This window comes from Wyeomyia smithii, chromosome 2, assembly GCF_029784165.1.
Source record: "Wyeomyia smithii strain HCP4-BCI-WySm-NY-G18 chromosome 2, ASM2978416v1, whole genome shotgun sequence".
NCBI lineage: Eukaryota > Metazoa > Arthropoda > Insecta > Diptera > Culicidae > Wyeomyia > Wyeomyia smithii.
The window spans coordinates 186,032,415-186,060,041 of NC_073695.1; the positions used below are offsets into that span (position 1 = coordinate 186,032,415).

The window sequence follows — 27,627 nt, forward strand, 5'->3', positions numbered from 1 at the left end:
GTTTCGTTAGTTAATTCGATTTTATTTCATGGTATCCGAATTTCATGGCTCTATTCGAAGGCAAAACGTAAAGAAATTAGTCTCTTTTTGTATGGAGTGACGAATGACAAACTTAAAGTCAATATAATTAAATAAATATGATGACCAGTCTGGCTCTAATCTGTCGGTTATGTAAAAGGTGGTGAAACCAGAAATTTTCAAATTTAAAGTTAACATCGACATCGCAGCAAAATCCTAAGCTTCTGAACGCGTTTTTTCGGGAACAAAGATTGCTCAGTTGTCACCCAGAGGTTAAAACTTTGATTGGCGTACAGGTACTTTACCCGTGGATAAAAAAAGTGCTGCAGTAGGCGCGGAATGCTCATATCAGACTCACAGAAGCATTGGAAATCCAACGGCGAGTAGGTGAAAAATATCAACGATTGAAAGATTGAAAAAAACGAAAATTGAACTAAAAAAGTCAACGAGCAGCTGATCTATAGATGAAGGTCAATTAGTTTCTATTGTTTTAACAACGAATGTTGGCAAAGGCATATACATAAACATGTGAAAATTAATGTTTCTGATGATGGCGCAGCTACTCTTGAAGATGGCTGTAAGGACATTCGATCCGCTGTAGATAGTATTGCTGTAGTACTGGGCCCAATGGCACCGAACAGTTACTGGAAGAGCAGCACGAGCGAGAATGCATCTCCGAACGAAGGTCAACGTGGAGCGCTATCCACGCTCACTTTTTTTTTTTTTTATTTAAGGGGGGATTTGTTAGTAGCTTAAGTATTTATGATAAATATTAGTAAATAATGAGTATGTGTGTCCAATCACAAATGGTGACTTCTCAACACTGTTAGAAATTTGTAATTTTAATTGTTAGGATTTGTTTGCTTTCGCAATTAGGACTTATCATTCGTAGGGATTTAAACCTACTTGTCAGAAAAGGGGAAGTAAACTTACAACTAACTTAATTGCTAACTTATTGGCTATAAAGAGAGCTTATCGTAGCAATTGAGGATTGCAACGATTTTTGTCGAAAATTGTTAATAATTTTATTTGACATAGCTTCTAATGGTTCAACACCAGTAAGTCTATGTAATTCGAGTGTACCAAACCAAGGAGGACGCTTCAAAATCATTTTCAGAATTTTATTCTGAATCCTTTGGAGCGTTTTCTTCCTTGTTGAACAGCAACTTGACCAGATCGGTACAGCATAAAGCATTGCTGGTCTAAAAATTTGTTTGTAAATCAAAAGTTTGTTCTTTAAACAAAGTTTAGAATTCCTGTTAATGAGAGGATATAAACATCTCGTATATTTGATGCACTTGGCTTGTATACTCTCAATGTGCTCTTTGAAAATAAGTTTTTTATCATAAATTAGTCCCAAGTACTTAACCTTGTCGGACCAACTTAAAATAACCCCATTCATCTTGACAACGTGATTATTGTTTGGCTTGAGGAAAGAAGCCCTAGGCTTATGCGGAAAAATTATCATTTGAGTTTTAGAAGCATTGGGAGAAATTTTCCACTTTTGCAAGTAGGAAGAAAAAATATCTAAACTTTTCTGCAATCGACTGCATATGACACGAAGACTTTTTCCTTTTACGGAAATGCTTGTGTCATCGCAGAACAATGACTTTGTGCATCCTGGAGGCAAATCAGGAAGATCTGAAGTGAATATGTTGTACAGGACTGGACCCAAGACTGAACCTTGAGGCACACCTGCTCTGACAGGAAATCTATCAGATTTTGAATTCTGATAGACAACCTGCAGAGTTCGATCAGTAAGATAATTTTTTAAAATTTTGATTAGGAAAATTAGAAAATTAAAAGTTTGCAATTTCGCAATCAAACCTTTATGCCAAACACTGTCGAATGCTTTTTCTATGTCTAAAAGAGCAGCTCCAGTGGAATAACCTTCAGATTTGTTAGCTCGTATCATATTAGTAACTCTGAGCAATTGATGAGTTGTGGAATGCCCATGGCGAAATCCAAACTGTTCATTTGCAAAAATTGAATTTTCGTTGATGTGTGACATCATTCTGTTAAGAATAACTCTCTCAAACAGTTTACTTATTGAAGAAAGCAAACTGATTGGTCGATAACTTGAAACTTCAGCTGGGTTCTTATCCGGTTTTAAAATGGGAGTAATTTTTGCATTTTTCCATAATTTGGGAAAATATGCAATTTTGAAGCAACAATTGAAAATTTTCACTAAAAAATCCATTGTGCTCTCAGGGAGATGTTTGATTAGTATATTAAAGATTCCATCGTCACCAGGTGCTTTCATATTTTTGAAATTTTTAATAATTGATTTAATCTCATTCAAGTTAGTTTCAATTATTTCTGCAGGTAAAAAATTCTGGGAAGAAATTAAATCAAATTGACGTGTGACTTCATTTTCAATTGGACTCACAAAATTCAAATTTGAGTTGTTAACACTCTCAAACTGCTGAGCAAGTCTTTGAGCCTTTTGTTCATTGGATACAAGAAAACGTTCACCATCTTTTAAAACTGGAATAGGCTTTGAAGGTTTCTTAAGAATCTTCGACAGCTTCCAAAATGGTTTTGAATATGGTTTCGATTTTTAACTTTAGTCTCAAAATTTTGATTTCTCAGAAGAGTAAATCTATGTTTAATCTCTTTCTGTAAATCTTTATAAATAGTTTTAAAAACAGGGTCACGAGAACGTTGATATTGACGTCTGCGGACATTTTTCAAACGAATTAGAAGTTGAAGATTTTCGTCAATTATTGGTGAATCAAATTTCACTTGAGTCTTTGGAACAGAATAATTCCTGGCATCAACAATTGCACATTTTAATGCTTCCAAAGCGGAATCAATATTCACTTCGTTTTGCAAATCAAGCTCATTATTGAAATTTCTCTCAATATAATTTTTGTATCTTTCCCAATTAGCTTTGTTATAATTAAAAACTGAGCTCATAGGGTTTAAAACTGATTCATGTGATAAAGAAAAAGTTATTGGAAGATGGTCAGAATCAAAGTCAGCATGTGTGATCAAATCACTACATACATGACTTTGATCTGTCAGCACCAAATCAATTGTTGAAGGGTTTCTTACAGAAGAAAAGCATGTAGGGCTATTCGGAGACAAAATAGAATAGTATCCTGAAGAACAATCATTGAATAAAATTTTGCCATTGGAATTACTTTGAGAATTATTCCATGAACGATGTTTAGCGTTAAAATCGCCGATTATGAAAAATTTCGAACGATTTCTGGTGAGTTTTTGTAAATCACCTTTAAAATAATTTTTGAGCTCGCGTGTGCATTGAAATGGTAAATATGCTGCGGCAATAAATAAAATCCCAAGTTCAGTTTGAACTTCAATTCCCAAAGTTTCAATAACTTTCGTCTCAAGATGGGGAAGAGCACGATGTTTGATTCGGCGATGAATAACAATTGCAACTCCACCGCCGGAACCCTGAATCCTATCATATCTATGAACCACGTAATTGGGATCATATTTTAATTTTATGTTAGGTTTCAAAAATGTTTCAGTAATAATTGCAATATGCACATTATTTACTGTTAAAAAATTAAAAAGCTCATTCTCATTGGCCTTCAATGAGCGAGCATTCCAATTTAATATTTTAATTGTTTTATTTAAAATCATTGCTAAATTTTAAATTAGAAACAATTTTAATAGTAAAATTTGTGCCTATTTGAATGGCTTCAAACATTGATTTTGCCTGCAACATGGCGTTCATAAGATCGAACATTGCCTGTTGCAAAAAAGAAAGTTTACCTGCCGTAATAGGCCCCAGGCAGTTGACATTAGAAAAAATATTTTCGGCAGCAATATTAGCTGGAGTAATAGGTGTACAATTATTTTCTAGCGTGTTTTGCTTACCCATATTAACGGTCATTTTCGAACTACCAACACTAGGCGGTATAATGTTCGAACTACCTGTAACCTGTGCATAAGTTAAACGGGTATGCAAAGGAGTAGGTAAACTATGCGTCACTGGTACGCTTGGAGAATTTTGTTTTGAAGTTGGTTTTAATTGAGAAATTGAATTTTGTTTACCTTGCCTTGCCTTAACAATTGCTAAACGGACTGGGCATTGATAAAAATTTGACATATGGTTGCCGTTACAATTCGCACAGCGAAAATTTTTACTCTCTTTCACAGGACATGTGTCCTTTTTGTGAGAAGAGTCTCCACAATTAAGACATTTTTGGTCCATGTTACAGAATTTGGAACCATGGCCATAACGTTGGCAAGTACGGCATTGGGTGATATGCTTTTCACCTCCGCCATACTTCCTATAAGTTTCCCACTTTACACGCACATTATACAAAGCATGTGCTTTTTCAAAAAATTTTAAGTTGTTAACCTCATTGCGGTTAAAATGAATTAAATAATTAACAAGGGAAATTCCAGTTCTCTGACTGTTTTCGCCTCGTGATTTTTGTTTCATTAGAATTACTTGGGTAGGAGCTATGCCAAGTAATTCTGTTAAAGTAAGTTTGATCTCATCAACGGTTTGATCGTTGGTGAGACCTTTCAAGACAACCTTGAACGGCTTGGCGTTCTTGGTGTCATATGTAAAAAATTTGTACATCTTGTCAGTTAAATACTGAACAAGACGATCACGACCCTTTACTGAGTCGGCTAATAAGCGGCATTCACCTCTACGGCCAATTTGATAGGTAACTTTAACGTCAGAAACAAACGTTGAAAGTTCCTTTTTGAATATATTAAATTCAGAAGAAATAGTTACCACAATAGGTGGAACTTTCTCCTTTTTTAAAGATTTTATATTTTGAATAGTTTCATTATTGGTAACTTCCATTTCACCAGCTTCTTGCTAAGGCAAAATATCAAAAGGATTGTCACTACAGACACTCGATGTGTCAGAAAGAGATGCCTCTCTTTTCCTCCCCGCAGCGATGCGAGGTTTCTTTTTCCGTCCAGCCATTTCAGGTGATACGAAAAAAGTTAAAACAAATGTTAAATTCAAAAGTAGGTAGTCTTGAGAAAGACTGATGGGAAATAACTTTCAGGTAGTCTTTAAAAGACACACTGACAAAACACAAACTTTGAAGCTATAGGCAGTCAAAGACCAGTCCACAAGCAACCGAAAAAACGTCTGATCTGTAGGACAGTTCAAGACGCACTGACACGCTCACTTTACTTTACCAATCAGAGCCGTGATGACTCGTGCTGTGTTCTGTCAAGCAATTGTCGCCATGCTGCTCGGTTCTGGGCTGTGCTAGGGTTGCAGAAGAGAAGCGATTTAACGGGTTTGTCGTCCGGCATCCTCACAACGTGACCGGTTCACCGCAGCCTATTGGCTTAGCTAGGTGAGCAACGAGGTTCTCTCCAGGCAGGGCGTGGAGCTCATGGTTCATGCGCTTTCACCATTCTCCGTTGTCCGTCTGCGCTCCACGGTAGATCCGCAGTACCTTCCGCTCGAAAACTTCAATGGCACTCAAGGCCTCCGTGAAAAGCGTTGTTTTCTCGATTCCGTAGAGGACTACTGATCTTATCAAGTTTTATACAGCGTCGACTTCGTGCGTCGCACTCGATTCGATTGAAAAAATAGACACGATTCCCAGCCTGGATGTGCCCCTAGATTTTTTTGCTGGTGTTATTGTCGCAGGTCACCAAATACACGAACTCGCCAACCACCTCAAGCTCATCGCCGTCTACAGAGATAAATATTCTACGAGAAGCTATACAGTTCCCGCAAGCGCTACGTGCCGCGAGTCGATTAGTACAAGGACATGGACGGCAATCTTCTCTTATCGAAGCTCGAAGAGACTATCGTGCGTGCTATTTAACATCGCTTTGGATACGTACGGCAAGTATCTACACGATTGGTAGGATGTTCAGGCTCTTTGGCTTCACTGATGACATTAACTCTCTAGTGCGCAAGCCCACCCTCAGACGGGCTTCGGTAAAGCCACTATAAATCTTTATAAACATTTTTAAGTTTTTTTCTAAAGATTTATAGTGATTTTACTGAAGGCGGGCGGACGGGTTGACATCATACCACGTATACTTGAGACGATTACGGAGACGTACATCAAACTGAAGGTTGCAGCTAAGTGAAGTGGGCTGACCATAAACACTTCAAAAACTAAGCACATGAGAAGAAGAGGTTCCAGAGAAAACAGTGTCAATTTCCATCCACGACATCAAATTAGCGGTGATGAAATCGAGGTGATAGTCGAGTTCGTGTACCAGTGCTCTCTGCTGACAACGACACCAGCAGAGAAATTCGTCGACGTTTCATGGCAGGAAATCTGTGCTCGAATAAAATTCGACACCGTACGAAGATGACTGTCTTTCAGTCACAGAAAAGACATGTAGTCCTCTACGGCTCAACGCGCCTATAGAATTTTTGAACGGAAGGTGCTGTGTAACATCTGCGATAGAGTGCAGCTGGAAGATTGATCGTGGCGGAGGCGGATGAAACACGAGTTCTTTCAGCTGCTGGGAGCTGGGAGGCTACGGTGAGCTAGGCAAGGATGTTGTACGACAGCCAGGTGAAAATGGTTCTCGATAACCAGCCAATTGGAATGAGGTGATGAGGCACGTAGCGAGCAAGGTGCCTCGATCAAGTGCAAGACAACATGGGCAGCCTCCGCAGACGACGCTGTTGGTTAGCTGCAGTCATGGACCGAGTTGAGTAGAGACGTCTTATTCAAACAGCAAGGAACACTTCGGCTTGGAGATACGCATGGGCGCAACTACGGGGGGGCTAGGGGGGGCTGAAGCCCCCCCTGGAACATGTTTAGCCCCCCCTAGAATTTCCCAGAGAATGATTGTATTCAATATATATACATTCCATACTACTTATCAGAGCATCAAAATCCACACAAATTGAGATGTCGTCATTCATTGGCTAAGAACTAGTTCTGCACCCAGGATCGATTCTCAACCCTTGCTCTCTTACTCACCTTACCAGTCAGACGAGAGCTGTAGTAACTCGTGCTGTATCAAGTAGTCGCCAGTTTACTCGGTTTTGGGCTGTGTTTCACCAGTTCCCCAGACATCTCATCACTCGCAAGTCTCTTTCGATCTGGTCGAGCCATCATGCACGCTGCGCCCCTTAATTTCTTGTGCCGGTAGGGTTGCTGAAGAGAAGTGATTTCACATGGTTGTCGTCCGGCATTCTTACGATGTGACCGGCCCACCGCAACCTAATGTCTTTCGCCAGGTGTGCAATGGGGTTCTCTCCAAGCAGCGCTTGTAGCTCATGGTTCATGCGCTGTAGCCATTATCCGTCGTCCGCTTGTGCTCCACCGTAGATAGTCACCTTCTGTTCGCCGATAGGCACCTTGTGTTCGAAAATATCAAAAGGACTTCCGTAGAGGACTACCGGTTATCAGGGTTTTGTAGTTTTTTGTATCGAAGTGGTCATGTCCGATCATCACCGTGATTGGTGCGTACGTTTGTAATGTCTGAGAAGAACGGGCCGTCGTTGAGAACGTGGTCAATTTGTTTTGCTGTACGTTGGTCGAGGTAAGAAGGGACTTTGGACTGCTAATCCGCGGGAAGCTGCAAAGTTGGTGCATAGCAGGCTATGCGGGCCGATAACCGGCTTATATAAGTCTATCCTTCCGTTCATGTCCCCAACGACGATCTTGATATCTCTACGCGAGCAGCTATCGTAGAGTTTCTCCAGCTGTGCGTAGAACGCTTCTTTCTTTGTATCAGGTCTTCCTTCGTGAGGGCAGTGCACATTGGGAATAGTGTAGTTGTGGAACCGGCCTTTAATTCTCAACAAACAAAACCTGTCGCTGATTGCCTGCCGCTTTGGTGGTACTGTGCCTTGCGGCCACAAATCCACCGTACATTCTCTCCTTTCAGGCAAAGCTCCTGGAGCGCAACGATGTCGAAGTGGCGGGGCTCTAGCTGATCCAGCAAAATCCGGTCGACATCCGGGTCATTAAGCGATCTAGCTTCTAATCGTCGTCCTTATTTCGTCGGCTGGGTCATTGCCGATTGTTCCGGTTCGTTTTGAATTCTTGATTCTCCGTAGTATGTTTATTTCAGTATGCTGCGATGCCTAGTCTTGCGACGGAGCTCCCGCAAGGATGTAGCCGGCGAGACACCGCATTTCATAGTTCAACCGTCCGGTCCGGATCAGTCGCTGTTTGAGCCGCCCCTAGCCTGTGGGGTAGACGCGCAGACAACCTGCTCTCTAAGGAGAACAACTACCCTACCGGTTCACCGGTTTTTCCTTGGTTGCTCGTATCCCAGTCGGTACCACGTGGAGGTAGGAATAGGGCATTATGCCTTGAACCACAGTGAGGTCTATTTTATTCTAACTAGTGCGGGTGAACTGTTAAAAAGCACTGCCCAGCCGTTTACCAAATCTAGCTCTCCTCAATATCGAATCATTGTTGCTGAACGAGCTTGGCGTTGACGATGTGTTCAAGATATTCAGTACATCTTCGGAGATTCTATCCCGAAGTGATTTTTTCTGCTTTTACGATACTATTTTAAGCGTCATTAAAAAAGCATATTCAAACTCTTTTTTCTCTTTTTAAAATGACATACATGAAAACTAGCCCCCCCTAGAAATTTTCCTCAGTTGCGCCCATGGAGATACGTAAGTATGAAACACCGAGAAAATTCAGGAGTTTGAACGACCACACATTTCGTAGTTGCCCCTCCGTGATAGCCACAATCAGGGTTTCCAAATGTGCAGATTTATCTGCAAAACGCAGATTTTTAGAGTCCGTGCGCAGATTTTCTTCAATGCGCCGATATTTGTAGATTTTCCATAGTTTCTGCAGATTTTTGTCAGAGTCTCCTTACATTTGCGCAGACTTTCTCAATATGTGTGCAGATTTTTGCAGACTTTTGCCTACTCGAGCGATTTTTTTTCGAATCACGAGCAATTTTTTTTCAGTTTTCGAGAAGATATTTCCGGTTTTTCGAGCAGCTGCAGACATTTTTCAAAAACATCTGGCATCTCTGGCCACAATGAATTCATGTAAGATAACTAATTTGGGATTTATTTACCATCTTTCTTTGAATTGTACATTCAGTAAGCTACCGCTTTGTGCAGATCGATAACGGCGCCGGCTACGTTCTTACGGTCGGTTTCGTGTGCCAGAGACCGGCTTTGACTTTATTTAGCGTGAGGGAAGGGTCAAAATTGGGGATGGGAGGGAGCCTGAACATAAACCCATGCACAGTCCCTCTGACACTGAACGGGCTGATTCTACTAAAATTTGAAGTCATGATGAGATCCAATATCAAAGCTAACTTTGAAACCCTAAGGCACAGACAAACAGACGTGTCACGAGATTTATTTCCGTGGATCAAAATAACCGTCATTTCAAATGAGTTTCAGTTATACGGAATATTCCCGCCGCATCGGTGGTGGCGCTGATGTGCTTTTTCCTTTTAACTCAGTTGACAGTATTGGAGCACCGTGCTGCCAAATCAACAGAAAAGCTAAAAGTTTATCTTTTGCGGAATATGTCCAGTAGGTGTCGCACAAGTTAGCCGGAACCACAATTTTCTGAGAATTTTGTATGCAGTGGTACGTCTGCTTGTCTGTGCCTAAGGCCACAAGCTTTCCCTATCGAGATAATTCAGGAAATATCATCGGGAAAAGGGGGAAATCTAAAATTGATTTTGAGTGTGGCCACCCTGATTTTACGTCATGTCAAGTCACAATACAATCCTTCCGGATTTATTTTATTGGTATTAGCGGAGAGGTTTGTACCTTTTGAAACAATCAACAACAAATTGTTCTCAACATATTTAACCGGAAGTAAAGAGAGCAATGAATGTTGTTTTATTGGATGTTAGTTTATACGCAGGACCGTATTTAGGATTGTGGGAGCCCGGGGATCCACTGATTTTTAGGCCCCCTTCCTTTCAGTCAAACTAAAGGATCACGTCTTACAAAGATATAAGTTGAAGAAATGTTATAGAAGAATCGTGTTAGTTTTATTTAAATTTTCAATCGCCAGTAATTCAATTCATGTTTTTTTTTAGTCATGTTTTTTGTCATTTGTTACAGAAAATGGTGGATGTTTTCTTTAGGCAATTATGTCCAAACTTCAAAAGCTGTTACTCAGCTCAAAATGAGGAATTTTTCATAATAATCATTCCTTTTTGGTACAAAACCATGATAATTAATCAAATCGCGATAAAAAATGCACAAGTAATTAATTTATCAAATTGTATGGATCGTCGCGTGAAAACTTGACCCCAATGCTGAGGGTTTTTTGCGCGGAGGTTAGTAATTTGAATATACTACATTATTTTTATGTGATTAAAAAACGAAAGTTTTGGTATAATTGTGAAAACTAACAGAACAAACTAAAGAAACGTTTGTGGTACACGCGATTTGAAGTTTTCAGATGATAACTAGGCACATTTGCTGCTGAAAACAGACCCAAAGGAAAATCATACGTCTAACATTGTTGAACTATTTTTAGCCGCTACATTAAATGCATAATAAATAATTGCATTAAATGCGACCTTTTTCACTTTTATTACTTTAATACAGTACAATTAACACACTTCCCAACCAAAACTATAATAGAAATTCAAATGTGAATACACAACTAAACCATCTTTCCAACTGCCACTTCAAGCAGCAAATATATCTAAATATCCATATTTTATCCTAGCTCAGCATCTCCTCTGTCATTTCATCTTCCTGCTGTAGGCTCTTCCGCAAAAGCCTGTGTGATCAGCCTAGTACATCACGAGAGCACTCATTTTCCTCCAAAATGGCACTGTAATCGGTAGTGTTCACGTCGTGCCAGAACATCGCCCCCAAAAAAGGACCTTGCTGCGGTTTGTTTCCACCAGTGTAAACGAGGAAATCGTTTTCCGCCTCCATCTCGGAACAGAAAGTAAGTATCGAATCGTGAGGAAGTGTTCCCCTAAGTAGACAAAAGTGCAATTTTCCGACTCGTAACCACAGCACCCATACTCCGCTGGTGAAGGAAAAAATCTTCCACCCTTTCCCCCTTTTTAGCTATTCCTCTCTTCGTGCGCTGGAGATGAGGGATGCTTTTCCTGTCGCCTTCACTGATGCTGGGAGAGTGTTTTCTCGCTATTCTCTAATGAACGTTTTTAGTAGTAGTGCTCCAGTCTGCAAGAAACTGGAACGTGTTTTGACATTGTTCTTTCTAAAGGAAAATCGATCTTAACATAAAGCAACATGAAAATTGTTTTCAAAACAGCGATTTTTCTAAGCAAAATTGGTATTAAGAAATATTTTATCTACCAGCAATGCACTAAACATTGTATTCGTGAAATTGTACGTACCATTTCAAAAAACTTTGATGAAGATTTACTAAAACATTAGATTTCCAAATTAGCGTTTGAACGTAAAGAATAATATTAACCCATTCCAGGCGAGTGATGCCGTATGGCATCACCTGACATCTAAACATTGATTGTATCTTAACAATTATACTCGCATTTTTGAACAATAAAACTGTGTTAACGGTTAGAGAAAAGACAATATGCAATACAGTTTGTGTGAATTGTGCATATAGTCGCTGATTAATACGAGTTTAAAAGTCATTTTTCGAGAAAAAAAGCTGATTTCTCTCCGCCGGGAATGGGTAAATGAATTGTGTTGTGTTGAATGGCTGGACAGTTTTTTTTTTCAATCAATAATTATCATACTTGGAATTGTATTGCAACTACATTAAAATCTCATTTTCTGGGGAGCACTAGTAATGAGTTTTCTAAATAACTTTTTCCACCAGAGATTCACCAGCATGAACAGCGCATGAGGCGTACACAATCAAACTATCGTAATCAGTAAAAATCACTACAAGTCTTCCAAACAAATAACAACAAGTGATAATTAAACCAACTGTGCAATTGTTTAGTGAAAAAAAAACTTATTTAAGCGTACTGTAAGAATTCTATAATAAGAAGCTGATTACGAGGCTGTATAGGCAAAATGTCTTTCCTAAACGCATTGCGTTCAACGCCTCTGCCACCGGTGAAAAATGTACTGAACGTGGCCCTACAAACCGCCCGTCAGACCATTCCGTCGAAGAATAAACAAAACGATTACGAGCAACCCGGTGGGGAAGACGTTGCCCCGGGTGGTAGCATGCGGGCACCCCCACAGGTTCCCCCGCGGCCACAAAATGTCCACTTTGCTGAATCCGATGGTAAAACATTGCTGGCTCTAGATCCTTCAAGAAATAGCTAATTAGTTATCTTAATTTGCGTACAGGAGACACTGGTGGGACAACCGAAATGAACCCGTTGAATCCGTTCACCAACCCGAAAGCCTACTATCAGGAGGGAATGGATCAAGCGCCCGCTGGTCAGTACCAGGAGACGGGTTTCAATCAGCCGAGAGATTTCGAAAATGGTTACCAATCTGGCGGTTACCCACGGTAAAATTTTTGCTTGGAAGACCACTGCGAGATAAACGTTTTATGTGTTCGTCCGATTTTAGGCAAGGTAGCGTTCAATCGTTCGGCTCCGACAGTACTTTTGCCGGTGGAGTCGAGGGAGAGGCACCAGGAGGGGCAAAAATCAATGAATATCAGGCGGCATGGAATGTTACAAACGCAATTCAGGTGAGGATTATCTAGTTGTACCTACTTTCTATCCATGAGGTTCAAACAATATATTGGGGAAACAAACTTGTTTTGAGAATTTTACAAAAGGTGGCGTTACGAGTATTGTATCGATCCGAGCCGCTTTGCGACTATTCATGGTAAAGTGCAATCATTTTTCTCCAAATGTCAGTATGTATAATTTAATTTGAGTATAAGGAACATACTTTCTGTATGCTTTAACCAAGTTAATCACTGCACCAACAAAGATTCGGGTACATGTTGTAAAAACTATCAACAAAACTTCACCCTTGTAAAAAGTCGTCCTAACAGATGTCAGGTTAGATGCAAAATCTTTGTCGAATAAACACAAAATCTAAATCCGAATTGGAATGAATCTCGTGGGGTTTACTTTAGGAACATTCTACATAATAAGGAGCTGTTTCAAATCAAAATCTGGTTGATACTGAATGCTAGGCTGATGATTCAAATCGTATTTGTTGGTTCAAAGCTTCGGTCTTAACGACCGCACATTTCATAGTTGCCTCTTCGAGTTGGTGAAATTGCACAAAAGAACCACCGTAATATGGCTAATTGGGATAACATTTTCAATGTACTTCCGCTTTGTATAAGATCGATAACGGCGCCGCCGGCTACGTCCTTATGGTCGGTCAGGGAAGAAAGAAAGGAAGTGGATCGTTGTTGCCAGAGACCGTTACCCCTGCATCTCTAACGACTGTTACGGAAAGGAAGGGTACTTTTTAAAACGTAGTAAATGTACTGCTCTTTTATACCGAGCCTCATTGGATACTCTTGCCAATCGTCGGCATTTATAATTGCCTGGGAAAATGGTGTATTCATTCAACTGTGTGTCGGATCTAACTTTTTTTGAAATTTGCGTAAGGGAAGGGTTAAACCTAAGCCTGAGAATAAACCCATGCGTTGAAGTCCCTCTGACTCTGACATCGAATGGTCTGATTCTACTAAGATTAAAACTCGTTAAACTAACTCGTTTGTCAATGCGGACTCTGTAACCTTGAGCCTACGAGCTCACCTAACAAACATGAGAACGATGGTTTTATAAAAAAATCGCTCAAAGTGTTACTTCTACTAGCTTGTGTTTTCTTTTTTTTTTATCTTAATTAAGTCATTTATGAGAACATTTTACATTTCACGACACAGCCTAATCACATTCAACACTATAAAAGTCTATAAACAATCATTAAGCATAGTATTCTAAGTACAAACAAATTTACAGCTAGCACATTGATTCCATACAGGTAATACAGATTTCTCAACTATTTCAAAAGTTTTATTTGCGAAATTCTTCAAATAGTTTGTTATAATTCACCAACTGTGCTCTATTCTCTACAGGGCATGTTCATCGTCTCGCTTCCTTTCGCGGTACTGCGTGGCGGTTACTGGGCCATCATTGCTATGGTTGGCATAGCACACATCTGCTGTTACACGGGCAAGATTCTGGTTCAATGTCTGTACGAACCGGATCCGCAAACCGGGGAGCCAACACGTGTTCGCGATAGCTACGTAGCCATCGCTAAGGTATGTTTCGGCAAAAGAGTCGGAGCACGGGTGGTGAGTATAGCGCAAATCATCGAACTTCTAATGACCTGTATTCTGTACGTGGTGGTTTGCGGTGATCTGATGGCCGGATCGTTCCCCGATGGAGCTCTCGATAGCCGTTCCTGGATGATGTTGTGCGGTATCTTCCTGTTACCATTGGCATTTCTCAAGTCGCTCCACCATGTCTCGTTGCTGTCGTTCTGGTGCACAATGTCGCATCTGTTGATCAATGCGATCATTGTTGGCTACTGTCTGCTGGAGATCGGCGATTGGGGCTGGAGTAAGGTCAAGTGGCGAATGGATTTTGAGAACTTTCCAATCTCGCTTGGTGTTATTGTCTTCTCCTACACGTCGCAGATCTTTTTACCGACACTGGAAGGAAACATGGAGGACCGTTCCAAATTCAACTGGATGCTCGACTGGTCGCATATTGCAGCGGCTGCCTTCAAGGCTCTTTTTGGCTACATCTGCTTTTTGACATTTCAAAATGATACTCAACAAGTTATTACGAACAATTTGCACTCACCTGCCTTCAAGGGTCTGGTAAACTTCTGCTTGGTCATCAAAGCGGTTCTAAGCTATCCACTGCCATATTTTGCTGCATGCGAACTTCTGGAGCGTGCATTCTTCCGTGGAAAACCCAAAACAATTTTCCCCGTAGTTTGGGAGCTGGACGGTGATTTGAAGGTTTGGGGCTTGGCCTGGCGATTAGCTGTAATCATTGGTACCATCATGATGGCTTGCTTCATTCCACACTTTTCGATTTTAATGGGTTTCATCGGAAGCTTCACCGGTACGATGTTGAGTTTCATTTGGCCATGTTACTTTCATCTCAAACTAAAAGGTCATCTGCTGGACCAGCGGGAGCGAGCATACAACTACTTTATCATATTTCTGGGCGTTCTGTTCGGCGTCGTCGGAATCTATGACTCCGGCAGCGCTTTGATCAAAGCGTTCGAAATTGGTCTTCCATTCTAAGTAGCTACAAGTAAAACAAGCGCGTTGTAAAAATTAACATGTTGTTAACGACCCCCACTGCTTCTCGCGCATGCTTTTATTTGTTGACGCAAATTCAACAGTTATGTATAGTTGTTAATTCTAAAAACAGTGAATAAACCGCAAACAACTTACGGATTAGAATTCCAGTAGACCCATCGTCCTAGCGGGAAATGATCTATTGTTTTAGTTGAATATTAACTATCGTATGGAATTTTATTGCAAGTATTTACCAGTAAGACATATCCAAAACCAATTGTATATTATATTTAGAACTTTAGAAATTACGCACGGAATATTAATGATAAGACAGAAAAATCTTCAATTCACAAACTGAAGCCAGATGATCAATGTCTTCCCAAGTATAGCAGAGCAGAAGTCAATGAAACAGACTCAGTTAATCCAACTGTCTTCCACAGATTGTCAAGGAGATCTTTTCAGTCGAACAAATTATATTCAACAGAATGATACGAATGCTTATAGCTAGCAATTGATGGTTTGAACAAAATATAATGAACAAAAATGCAATAAATTAAACATCGTTACTATAGAGAGCGCAAGACAGAAATCACTTACGCAAACACAAAGATAAGAAAGTGGAATCAATTAATCGTGTATTGACAATAAATCAAACCGGAACGTATTTGAATGATAATAATCATATTTATCAACCTTATTGTAATTGATAGCAAACTGGAAAAAAACACTAGAAACAAACAAGCGCAAAATCAAACAAATAAAAGAAAACGGTGTTACAAGTCTACAGTCATTAGAAGTATTGGAATGTTTTCGATATTTTGAATTGACTATAGTCGTTTGCCAAGACTCATATCGAAAATCATGTCTTCCATAAAAAAAACAGTTTGAAACTTTAAAAAGCATACTATAATCCACCGTCTTCCAGATCTAGAGAGATAAGAACATTATTAAGTTATTGTGAGGCATTTTTAAGTAATGTATATTATAACTAATTTATTGCGATTGATTTCAGCTTCACTGTGTTATATTCGAGCGCAAATCGTTACGAGAAGCCCATGAACTTATTATATTACTGTATTCAAAAGTAAAATTATAGGTGTCCAAATAAATATAGTTAGTTGACTCCAGAGTGTGTTTTACTTAATTTCATTTTCTTTTTTTTTCCTAATGTCATGCATAACTAGAAAATAGCTCATCCGATTTTCTGCAATCTTCAAGGTATCCAATGGAATACCAGCATACGACTATTGAAATGTATTTCTCCAATGTGTTTCACAATCGCAGCTTCCCGAACGGCTCCAACAGTTTGTTGAACTTCAATTCAACCGAAATCTGCTTAATAATAGCTCTATAAGCTAAAAATGAACAATTTTTTGGTTTGTTGGGTAATCTTAAGCTCGTGAAAACTCAACGAATCCAGCTTGCCTTTTCCTTGTTTAATGGAATTTTGTTGACTACGTAATTTGTAGAAAATGTTTTTCAAGATCACTATTCGAATTTCGCCTGTTGTTTTAATGACACTGGTGCGCCACTTGATCATTTCAAAGTCTTTGTCGATTTTTGTTTTAACCAAAATGAGTGTGATGAGGTTTGCTGTTCAATGTTTCCCTTAAAGATAATTGAAGAACGAACGTGTTTTTAGACTTTTGCTTTGATTACTTAGTTGGGTTTGGGGTGATATTGATTTCGAAAACCTGCAGTAACCTCAACAAACGATTTTGTTGATTTCCAGCTTATTCAGCTTTAGTTCAGCCGAAATTCACCTAATAGTAGCTAACTTTTAGGGCGACAGATCGTTGAGATCCTATGCCGGATCCAGGATACGCCTCCACAATATTCAGTCTTGGGCTGCTTTCCTCCAGTCTCCCCTTACATTACTCTGGCATCCTCGTTGACAGCACACATCCAGCGCGTGCGAAGTCTGTCTCGAAGTCGTTTTACTTCTATCTGGCTCTCTGCTAAATATTATCTTCGCCGCGCTCGTCGATCGGCTACCTTCTACTTCAACGATTAATGTCCGTAGAGCGCCACCGGGAGGAGTAGAGTGCAAATTACGCTCACAAACGTCACAAATCGTCATACAAATGCTGAAGCGCTTGTTCAGCTACAATTCAGTATATATACAGCCAATGTAAAACTGGTTATAAAATAAACTGGAAATAGATGTACGGGTGCAATGCATTATTTATTTAACCATGCATTATTATTTAACCAAAAAATGTTTTTTTGGAAGCATCAAGAAGCATTTACTCAATCAGTTTGTTAAGAGTTTAATTGATGTTGTTTAATAGCTATTTTGGCAATCCGTTTCACCTGTAAGCAGACTTTATTCAGCTATTTTGAAATTATTAGCTGTTTTATTCAGCCCAATTATTTGTTGGGCATACCCTTAGGATAATCTGGTGAATTGCACTACACAGCTGCCCGCTCCCGACTTTGAACTAAGTAAGCCGTCCTTCCCAGCGGCTTCATGGTTCTTCAGCTCTTTGGAATTCTTCACCTAGTCCAATGTTGGTGGGTCCACATCATGTTCGTCCTCCCCAATTTGTATCATTTTCCTCTCGAATTGTTGATAACAAAATGATGTCACTGCAACCTGGGGTGACATTGCGCATTTCGTTTCGAGCAACTCGAACAAAACTAAATGATGGCTGGGGGCGCTAAGTTTCGTTTTTCGTATTTTTTTCGACTTTTCGGGTTAGATGAGCCGCAGTACAAATGACAATGACAGCTCCTTTTAAGCTTAAAGCATAACTGGCAGTATGCGACCTCGAAAATAGCGAAAATCGTTCGAATCGAGCTGCGCAATGCCACCCCTGGTGGGGGTGACACCCAGGGGGAAAGAGGTGACACGCGGGTTCTTTCACGGAATTTGCGCGGTTTTTTTTTACGCGGATTCCGGAATTTATGCGTTTTTACGCGGATTTCGGTTTCTCTTCACTTGGATTGCAGAATTTACGCGGATTCCGCAGTTTACGCGGTTTTTTTACGCGGATTCCGGAATTTACGCGTTTGTTTCTACGCGGCACGTATCCCCGCGTAAAAAGTGACTTTAGTGTAACAACACTGGAATTAATCCAAGTTACAAACCTGGCTGTTACAGTATGCGCGCAGTCGTCACCATCTCGTCACGCGCAGGTGAGGAATGACATTTCGCGAAAGTGTGTGCGTGACCATAAGTTTGACATTTTAACTATCCCTGCGCTGCCTGTGAAGGTGTAGGTTGCACTCTGCGTATACGTTCGGCTGCTGCTCTGTAACTTCAGTGTTGTTCCAGCCCCGTCGTTTTGTGCCGTTTCCAGTTTTGTGCGTGTCGCGAAGAAAAAAAACTGTTTTGGCTTTACCAAACTAGTAAATGTTTTCTTTTCTCCTACTTGTGTATCGAAATAAAGTTTGTATCGTAAATTCAATTCAGCATATTTTCGGAAATGTTTGTCAGCAATAAAAAGTAGTGATTGTGTGCCGGAGAAAAGTGGATACACTGATTGTGTGATTTATTGGAAGGGTGTCATTTCTGGGAGGAGGAACAATTTTTGATTTTCAAGATAACTGGTGCAAACTATTTCAAACTTGATGCTTTATGCAATAATCTGCCCAACAAATAAGGATCATTTTATTACAGGTAGGTTTGGTTGATAATTTCCGTGTTAATATGCTAATGCAGTATTTCTGTTTTAGGTAAGAAAATGATTTGTGGTTTTTATTTTGCGACATGAGTTATCATTGATCAGCTCCACCGAACAGATGCTATAAATAGTTGTAATAGAACGATTATTGCACCATAGTTGATGGAAAAGAAAAGATTTTGATCATCAGCAAGTGGTGTTTCGGGGTAAAGAAAATTCAAACACATACACAAGTACACCAGCCAAACAGACGAGCATAAGCAGCATCCACCCTGAATTAAATTTGTGTGTATCCCCGTCTCACAATGGAACGGGGGAAGCTATCAACGCGCAGATCTGATTTTCGTCCCTAGTATTCGCATTGATCGGGTGAGTTTGTAATGGCTCAATGGATAAATGGTTTACTTGCTAGCTGCCGCAGCCAAGTGAGATCGCAAAGCAAAGTTTAATTTGGTTATCAAGCAAAATCGTAATCAGCGCAACGTCTCGTGGAATGCGACACACATGGTCACGAGAAGCATATCGTGATGCAGTATTATAGTTGTCGCCCTGCACTACAAACCAACTGCGAGTTTGTTTGTCATTCTACACCTGCTTGTGTACATGTCAGTTTTTTTTGTGCTTGGATAGGCAAAACCGTGTGGAACTGGTTCTGCGATAGGTGCTTTCTGAGCAACCGACAAGAAAATTAGGAAAAAATCACCCCTCCGGTTGAATTATAATAATATTATAATTGAGGCTAAATGTGATTAAAATGAGGATTACTTATGAGAAACACTCTGATGGATTTGAATTACCGTAAAGCGCCTTAATTCTGCGCGGGTCTTAATTCTGCGCACTTTGTATTAAAATATTAAAAAATATTAATTAAAAGCAGATTTTCAAAAATGTCGTTTAGAAATGATTTCCTATATATAAACTGTCAACTTTCTGCTCATGTTTCCTTTTTTACTAAACGGCATCAACATTTTGATGCGAAGTGCGCAGAATTAGGGCGCCTCACGGTAGTTGAGATTTAGATATTGTTCAATATCTTTATCTGCAAGTAACATACTATTTCGATGCACAAAACTTTGCCAAGTATTAAATTTTTTAGGAGTTTTAATTGATACGTCACCAAATAATAGACTGACGTGCAGTGATAAGTTTAGTAACGAGTCATCTGCCTCAAATATGACTTCGTTTCAGCAGTAACACGTGATATAGAATTCACTACTAGCTACACATTTTTTAATGAATCTTTTTTCAAAATAGATTATTTATAGGTTCTTTTTAAAAATAGATAATTGACAATTTTTATTAATAGATTAAGACATTACGTGGTAGATGCAATGTTTATGCCAATATATACTACTATTCAAGCGTGTTTTTGCAAGTCGTAGTTATGATGTGTCTCAAGCTAGCTATGCGTGTGACAATGGACGTTGTAGAAAGGGCCAAATAATCAAGTTTGTTTTATAGTGATCGAGTGCTCGGAAACATCACAAAATCAAACTACAGCCCAATTTTCGTGAGCCCACATCGTTAACCAGGATAAGCGCTGATTCGTGCGTCTTGAACTGTCCTACAGATCAGACGTTTTTTCGGTTGCTTGTGGACTGGTCTTTGACTGCCTATAGCTTCAAAGTTTGTGTTTTGTCAGTGTGTCTTTTAAAGACTACCTGAAAGTTATTTCCCATCAGTCTTTCTCAAGACTACCTACTTTTGAATTTAACATTTGTTTTAACTTTTTTCGTATCACCTGAAATGGCTGGACGGAAAAAGAAACCTCGCATCGCTGCGGGGAGGAAAAAAGAGGCATCTCTTTCTGACACTTCGAGTGTCTGTAGTGACAATCCTTTTGATATTTTGCCTGAGCAAGAAGCTGGTGAAATGGAAGTTATAAATAATTAACTATACAAAATATAAAATCTTTGAAAAAGGAGAAAGTTCCACCTATTGTGGTAACCATTTCTTCTGAATTTAATATATTCAAAAAGGAACTTTCAACGTTTGTTTCTGACGTTAAAGTTACCTATCAAATTGGCCGTAGAGGTGAATGCCGCTTATTAGCCGACTCAGTAAAGGGTCGTGATCGTCTTGTTCAGTATTTAACTGACAAGATGTACAAATTTTTTACATATGACACCAAGAATGCCAAGCCGTTCAAGGTTGTCTTGAAAGGTCTCACCAACGATCAAACCGTTGATGAGATCAAACTTACTTTAACAGAATTACTTGGCATAGCCCCTACCCAAGTAATTCTAATGAAACAAAAATCACGAGGCGATAACAGTCAGAGAACTGGAATTTCCCTTGTGCGTGTAAAGTGGGAAATTTATAGGAAGTATGGCGGAGGTGAAAAGCATATCACCCAATGCCGTACTTGCCAACGTTATGGCCATGGTTCCAAATTCTGTAACATGGACCAAAAATGTCTTAATTGTTGAGACTCTTCTTACAAAAAGGACACATGTCCTGTGAAAGAGAGTAAAATGAGCTGTGCGAATTGTAACGGCAACCATATGTCAAATTTTTATCAATGCCCAGTCCGTTTAGCAATTGTTAAGGCAAGGCAAGGTAAACAAAATTCAATTTCTCAATTAAAACCAACTTCAAAACAAAATTCTCCAAGCGTACCAGTGACGCATAGTTTACCTACTCCTTTGCATACCCGTTTAACTTATGCACAGGTCACAGGTAGTTCGAACATTATACCGCCTAGTGTTGGTAGTTCGAAAATGACCGTTAATATGGGTAAGCAAAACACGCTAGAAAATAATTGTACACCTATTACTCCAGCTAATATTGCTACCGAAAATATTTTTTCTAATGTCAACTTTACGGCAGGTAAACTTTCTTTTTTGCAACAGGCAATGTTCGATCTTATGAACGCCATGTTGCAGGCAAAATCAATGTTTGAAGCCATTCAAATAGGCACAAATTTTACTATTAAAATTGTTTCTAATTTAAAATTTAGCAATGATTTTAAATAAAACAATTAAAATATTAAATTGGAATGCTCGCTCATTGAAGGCCAATGAGAATGAGCTTTTTAATTTTTTAACAGTAAATAATGTGCATATTGCAATTTTTACTGAAACATTTTTGAAACCTAACATAAAATTAAAATATGATCCCAATTACGTGGTTCATAGATATGATAGGATTCAGGGTTCCGGCGGTGGAGTTGCAATTGTTATTCATCGCCGAATCAAACATCGTGCTCTTCCCCATCTTGAGACGAAAGTTATTGAAACTTTGGGAATTGAAGTTCAAACTGAACTTGAGATTTTATTTATTGCCGCAGCATATTTACCATTTCAATGCACACGCGAGCTAAAAAATTATTTTAAAGGTGATTTACAAAAACTCACCAGAAATCGTTCGAAATTTTTCATAATCGGCGATTTTAACGCTAAACATCGTTCATGGAATAATTCTCAAAGTAATTCCAATGGCAAAATTTTATTCAATGATTGTTCTTCAGGATACTATTCTATTTTGTCTCCGAATAGTCCTACATGCTTTTCTTCTGTAAGAAACCCTTCAACAATTGATTTGGTGCTAACAGATCAAAGTCATGTATGTAGTGATTTGATCACACATGCTGACTTTGATTCTGACCATCTTCCAATAACTTTTTCTTTATCACATGAATCAGTTTAAAACCCTATGAGCTCTGTTTTTAGTTATAACAAGGCTAATTGGGAAAGATACAAAACTCATATTGAAAGAAATTTCAATAATGAGCTTGATTTGCAAAACGAAGTGAATATTGATTCCGCTGTGGAAGCATTAAAATGTGCAATTGTTGATGCCAGGAATTATTCTGTTCCAAAGGCTCAAGTGAAATTTGATTCATCAATAATTGACGAAAATTCGTTTGAAAAATGTCCGCAGACGTCAATATCAACGTTCTCGTGACCCTGTTTTTAAAACTATTTATAAAGATTTACAGAAAGAGATTAAACATAGATTTACTCTTCTGAGAAATCAAAATTTTGAGACTAAAGTTGAAAAATTGAAACCATATTCAAAACCATTTTGGAAGCTGTCGAAGATTCTTAAGAAACCATTAAAGCCTATTCCAGTTTTAAAAGATGGTGAACGTTTTCTTGTATCCAATGAACAAAAGGCTCAAAGACTTGCTCAGCAGTTTGAGAGTGTTCATAACTCAAATTTGAATTTTGTGAGTCCAATTGAAAATGAAGTCACACGTCAATTTGATTTAATTGAAACTAACTTGAATGAAATTAAATCAATTATTAAAAATTTCAAAAATATGAAAGCACCTGGTGACGATGGAATCTTTAATATACTAATCAAACATCTCCCTGAGAGCACAATGGATTTTTTAGTGAAAATTTTCAATTGCTGCTTCAAAATTGCATATTTTCCCAAATTATGGAAAAATGCAAAAATTACCCCCATTTTAAAACCGGATAAGAACCCAGCTGAAGTTTCAAGTTATCGACCAATCAGTTTGCTTTCTTCAATAAGTAAACTGTTTGAGAGAATTATTCTTAACAGAATGATGTCACACATCAACGAAAATTCAATTTTTGCAAATGAACAGTTTGGATTTCGCCATGGGCATTCCACAACTCATCAATTGCTCAGAGTTACTAATATGATACGAGCTAACAAATCTGAAGGTTATTCCACTGGAGCTGCTCTTTTAGACATAGAAAAAGCATTCGACAGTGTTTGGCATAAAGGTTTGATTGCGAAATTGCAAACTTTTAATTTTCCAATTTTCCTAATCAAAATTTTAAAAAATTATCTTGCTGATCGAACTCTGCAGGTTGTCTATCAGAATTCAAAATCTGATAGATTTCCTGTCAGAGCAGGTGTACCTCAAGGTTCAGTCTTGGGTCCAGTCCTGTACAACATATTCACTTCAGATCTTCCTGATTTGCCTCCAGGATGCACAAAGTCATTGTTCTGCGATGACACAAGCATTTCCGTAAAAGGAAAAAGTCTTCGTGTCATATGCAGTCGATTGCAGAAAAGTTTAGATATTTTTTCTTCCTACTTGCAAAAGTGGAAAATCTCTCCCAATGCTTCTAAAACTCAAATGATAATTTTTCCGCATAAGCCTAGGGCTTCTTTCCTCATGCCAGACAATAATCACGTTGTCAAGATGAATGGGGTTATTTTAAGTTGGTCCGACAAGGTTAAGTACTTGGGACTAATTTATGATAAAAAACTTATTTTCAAAGAGCACATTGAGAGTATACAAGCCAAGTGCATCAAATATACGAGATGTTTATATCCTCTCATTAACAGGAATTCTAAACTTTGTTTAAAGAACAAACTTTTGATTTACAAACAAATTTTTAGACCAGCAATGCTTTATGCTGTACCGATCTGGTCAAGTTGCTGTTCAACAAGGAACAAAACGCTCCAAAGGATTCAGAATAAAATTCTGAAAATGATTTTGAAGCGTCCTCCTTGGTTTGGTACACTCGAATTACATAGACTTACTGGTGTTGAACCATTAGAAGCTATGTCAAATAAAATCATTAACAATTTTCGACAAAAATCGTTGCAATCCTCAATTGCTACGATAAGCTCTCTTTATAGCCAATAAGGTAGCAATTAAGTTAGTTGTAAGTTTACTTCCCCTTTTCTGACAAGTAAGTTTAAATCCCTACAAATGATAAGTCCTAATTGCGAAAGCAAACAAATCCTAACAATTAAAATTACAAATTTCTAACAGTGTTGAGAAGTCACCATTTGTGATTGGGCACACATACTCATTATTTACTAATATTTATCATAAATACTTAAGCTACTAACAAATCCCCCCTTAAAAAAAAAAAAAATAAGCGCTGATTCGTACCCAATCATCCACGTTTTTGTAACACTTGCGGATACATATGCAGATCTCAGCAGCTTCATTTACTGACGAGAAGTATTTATTAACGCATAGGTTTACCACATTTTTGACAACTTGAGAGAAACAAATAGTTTATCGAACTCGTCAGACAAACTTGTTATTTATTTTGCAGAATTCGGAAACTAAGTGCGAAATGTTTACTGGTAATAGTATTGTCTCGATTATTTGTACTAGCATGGATGAAAGCTTTCGAAATACTAATGCGCAATAAGATCAAAACTTATTCGATTTAAACAGGACAATAGGTAATTGAATTTTTGTATGAATAGGAAAACCTCTTGAAAATTAAAATCTTTCTATTTCAACCTCAAGCTCTTTTTTCCACTACTAGTGCTATTAATTTTATTGCCCCTTAAGTAACTACAACTTGTTCTATTTATTGAGGCAGTTTATTAATTACTAGAATTTGAAAGGAAATTGCAGAAAAACTCGCGGTAATCTGGGATAACTTTTCAAAACATTCGTCAGTGTGTAGCTCGGAATGGCTGTCTCGAAACTAACAAATGAAATTTGTTTTTTTCGTAAACATCATGTAAGAATAAACAATAAATATTGATTCAAGAACTGTGATTAAACGATATTTATATTTTTCACGAAATACAGCATGAGTAATTTAAAGTTACTCCTCAGTCGACCCTGCGGATAATAACGAGTGGGCGAACTCCATATGTTCTTGTTCCAAGTCCTTTTAATTTATCATATTTAATAACTAATAACTCTCGTTTCTCAAATGCTATTTTTTACGTTTTGCTTTCAGTAAGTTCCACAGGCGGCTAACATTTCCATACAGCTCAAATGTATTTTGTGCTAAAGTAAACGCACGGCCACTCGACTGCTCATTTCCAAAGACAATGTGCAAAAATATCGTAATCTATAGACCAGTGGTTCTCAACCTTTTTTTTTTGTCCGCGTACCCCTTGGCGATATTTTTCATATCGATTGTACCCCCTGGCTTGGAATGTTCATGCCGAGTGGAAGAGAGTAATGGTAGATCATGTTGTGGTTGTCTAGTGAAGGTTTCAAATTAAACTGTAGCTTGTTTGATTGCTACGGTCATGTTTTAGGGGCTAGATTGACCAACAAATGAAGTATTATAGAGAAAAATTGCTTTGTCCGCCATTACTGATTTTTCTTTCGCGTACCCCCTGAAAGCTTCCGAGTACCCCCAGGGGTACGCGTACCCCAGGTTGAGAACCGCTGCTATAAACGATGACAAAACTGTAGAAAAACTCATCAATGACGTATATAACACATCATTATTACGTCATTCGTACTGGTTCTGAAGCATACCACAGTGTTGTTTTTTTTTCTATCAACAGCCACTGCGGGTGTCAAAATGTCAATAAAATTCAACAGTCTTCGTTAGCATACCCACCATTAATTCTCTCCACTCCAGAGCTTACCAACTCAGAGCCAATCACGCTACCGTGCTTAAATTTTAATCTGCTAATAATTTCGCGGCTCTTGCCATAATTAATAATCGATCGTTTATTATTCAAGCAGGCGCGAGAAAAGCCCCAAAAACTAAAATGTATTAATAATCACCGGCTAGCATACATAAATTGTTATTTTATACGTTTCAAGAGGGCGAGATGTCAGATGGGTGAATATTAAAAGGCAGCGTTCAGCAAATTTTAGCCAGAATGCTTCACGCTGTGATTTCCCACGTTTATTTGCTATCTGTGCTTAACGTGGCACGCCATTCGATACCATCGTTTCACCAAACCGGATATTAATTATACGAAATTGGCGAGTCATATGCTAATGCTTTCGTGATTAACTAGCATTCTAGACAAGCGTAAGAATTTCATAGGTTTTCATGCTGCTAACCAGAGCCGGATTTAAGGGGGGGCCCAGGGCCCCCACATTTTTGGGGCCCCACAAAACGAGAAAAAGTTCTTTTCTCTATCAAAAATGAGATTCAATCAAAAGTTCAATTTACAGCAAGAAAATTTGAACAGACCATTTCAATCTGAAATTTTTCTTCAGTGTTTTTTTTTCGCGAGCGCCAATATCACAACTACATCCATAAGATCCTTTGATTCACTTGGAATGACACACATTAACACACCATTTGAATCGAACCAGCGCGCATGGCAGATCAAGCAGGAAAGAAAATACATAATCCACAAGTTTTTTTAATGCATTGCTCTTGATTCCGAAAATAAGTTTACTTGTCTGAATCAGGGATACCGGATTTGCGTTGTAAAATGCAGATTTTAAGAGTCTGTGTGCAGATTTTATTGACCTGCAGATGTGTGTAGTTTTTTCCTAGTTTCTGTAGATTATTGCCAGCGTAGCCTTATATTTGCGCAGTCTTGCTCAAATTGTGTGCAAATTTTTGCCTGCGGATCGCATTTTTTTTTCAAATTGCGATAGGTTTTTTTCAGAAATCAAGAAAAAAAATCCGGATTTCGAGCAGTTGCAGACATCTTTCGAAAACATCTGGAACCTCTGGTCCAAATCATTCGACAGTTAGATCTGGCTATAAACAGTGGGCAAGAACCGAATTTATAATTACATTTATTCAAAATGAGCTGTCACCACAAAACCCCGCGTATATCAAAGTGGAGCTCAAAAAAGATGATTACATGAAGAAAAAAATCAAAAACTCGTTAGTGCCTTGCAAAAATTATTTTATTTAAGGATTTATTTGAGCCTAATGATCTCGAACGCAACTGGAGAAAGGTCTTTTTCAAAGATGAAACTTGTTGAAAATAGGTTGCGTACGACTATGAAGAGTGAAAGGCTGTCAAACTTAGCATTGTTAAGTTGAGAGTACAATATCATGAATAGTCAGCCTATACACCAGAGAGACGCCGAGACACTCACCGTTAAGGCAACTGTCAACATCAAAACGGATAACGGCAATGCAAAATTATACAGATCGCCCGTTTTGATGTTGACAGCTGCCTTAACGGTGAGTGGCTCGGCGTCTCTCTGGTGTATAGGCTGACTAATCATGAAGGAGCTGAATGTTGATTATCCAATTAATAAGTTCTCTGCCAAAAAACCTCTTAAAAAA

The 27,627-nt window shown here is 38.7% G+C and overlaps 2 protein-coding genes across 2 annotated transcripts in view; both read left to right on the forward strand.

Annotated features, from left to right (window-relative positions):
- Positions 1-10,695: 10,695 nt before the first annotated feature.
- On the forward strand, positions 10,696-16,219 carry LOC129724128 (vesicular inhibitory amino acid transporter). Its single transcript, XM_055678772.1, has 5 exons — positions 10,696-10,856; positions 11,724-12,140; positions 12,206-12,371; positions 12,434-12,557; positions 13,911-16,219. The coding sequence occupies exons 2-5, from the start codon at positions 11,924-11,926 to the stop codon at positions 15,093-15,095; spliced, it is 1,692 nt and encodes a 563-aa protein (XP_055534747.1). The 5' UTR covers positions 10,696-10,856; positions 11,724-11,923; the 3' UTR covers positions 15,096-16,219.
- A 2,113-nt stretch (positions 16,220-18,332) lies between these two features.
- LOC129726199 (uncharacterized) overlaps positions 18,333-27,627 on the forward strand; it is a 239,184-nt gene continuing 229,889 nt past the window's right edge. Inside the window, exon 1 of the mRNA XM_055682933.1 lies at positions 18,333-18,714. The gene's annotated coding sequence lies outside the window, so the exon portion shown is untranslated. The remainder of the gene's footprint in view (positions 18,715-27,627) is intronic.

Excerpts from the sequence above, each read along its gene's own strand:
- LOC129724128 (XM_055678772.1), top strand. The coding sequence starts at position 11,924 with ATGTCTTTCCTAAACGCATTGCGTTCAACGCCTCTGCCACCGGTGAAA. Across the intron at positions 12,141-12,205 it reads CCACTTTGCTGAATCCGATG|GAGACACTGGTGGGACAACC; the intron begins GTAAAACATTGC and ends ATTTGCGTACAG. Across the intron at positions 12,372-12,433 it reads CAATCTGGCGGTTACCCACG|GCAAGGTAGCGTTCAATCGT; the intron begins GTAAAATTTTTG and ends GTCCGATTTTAG.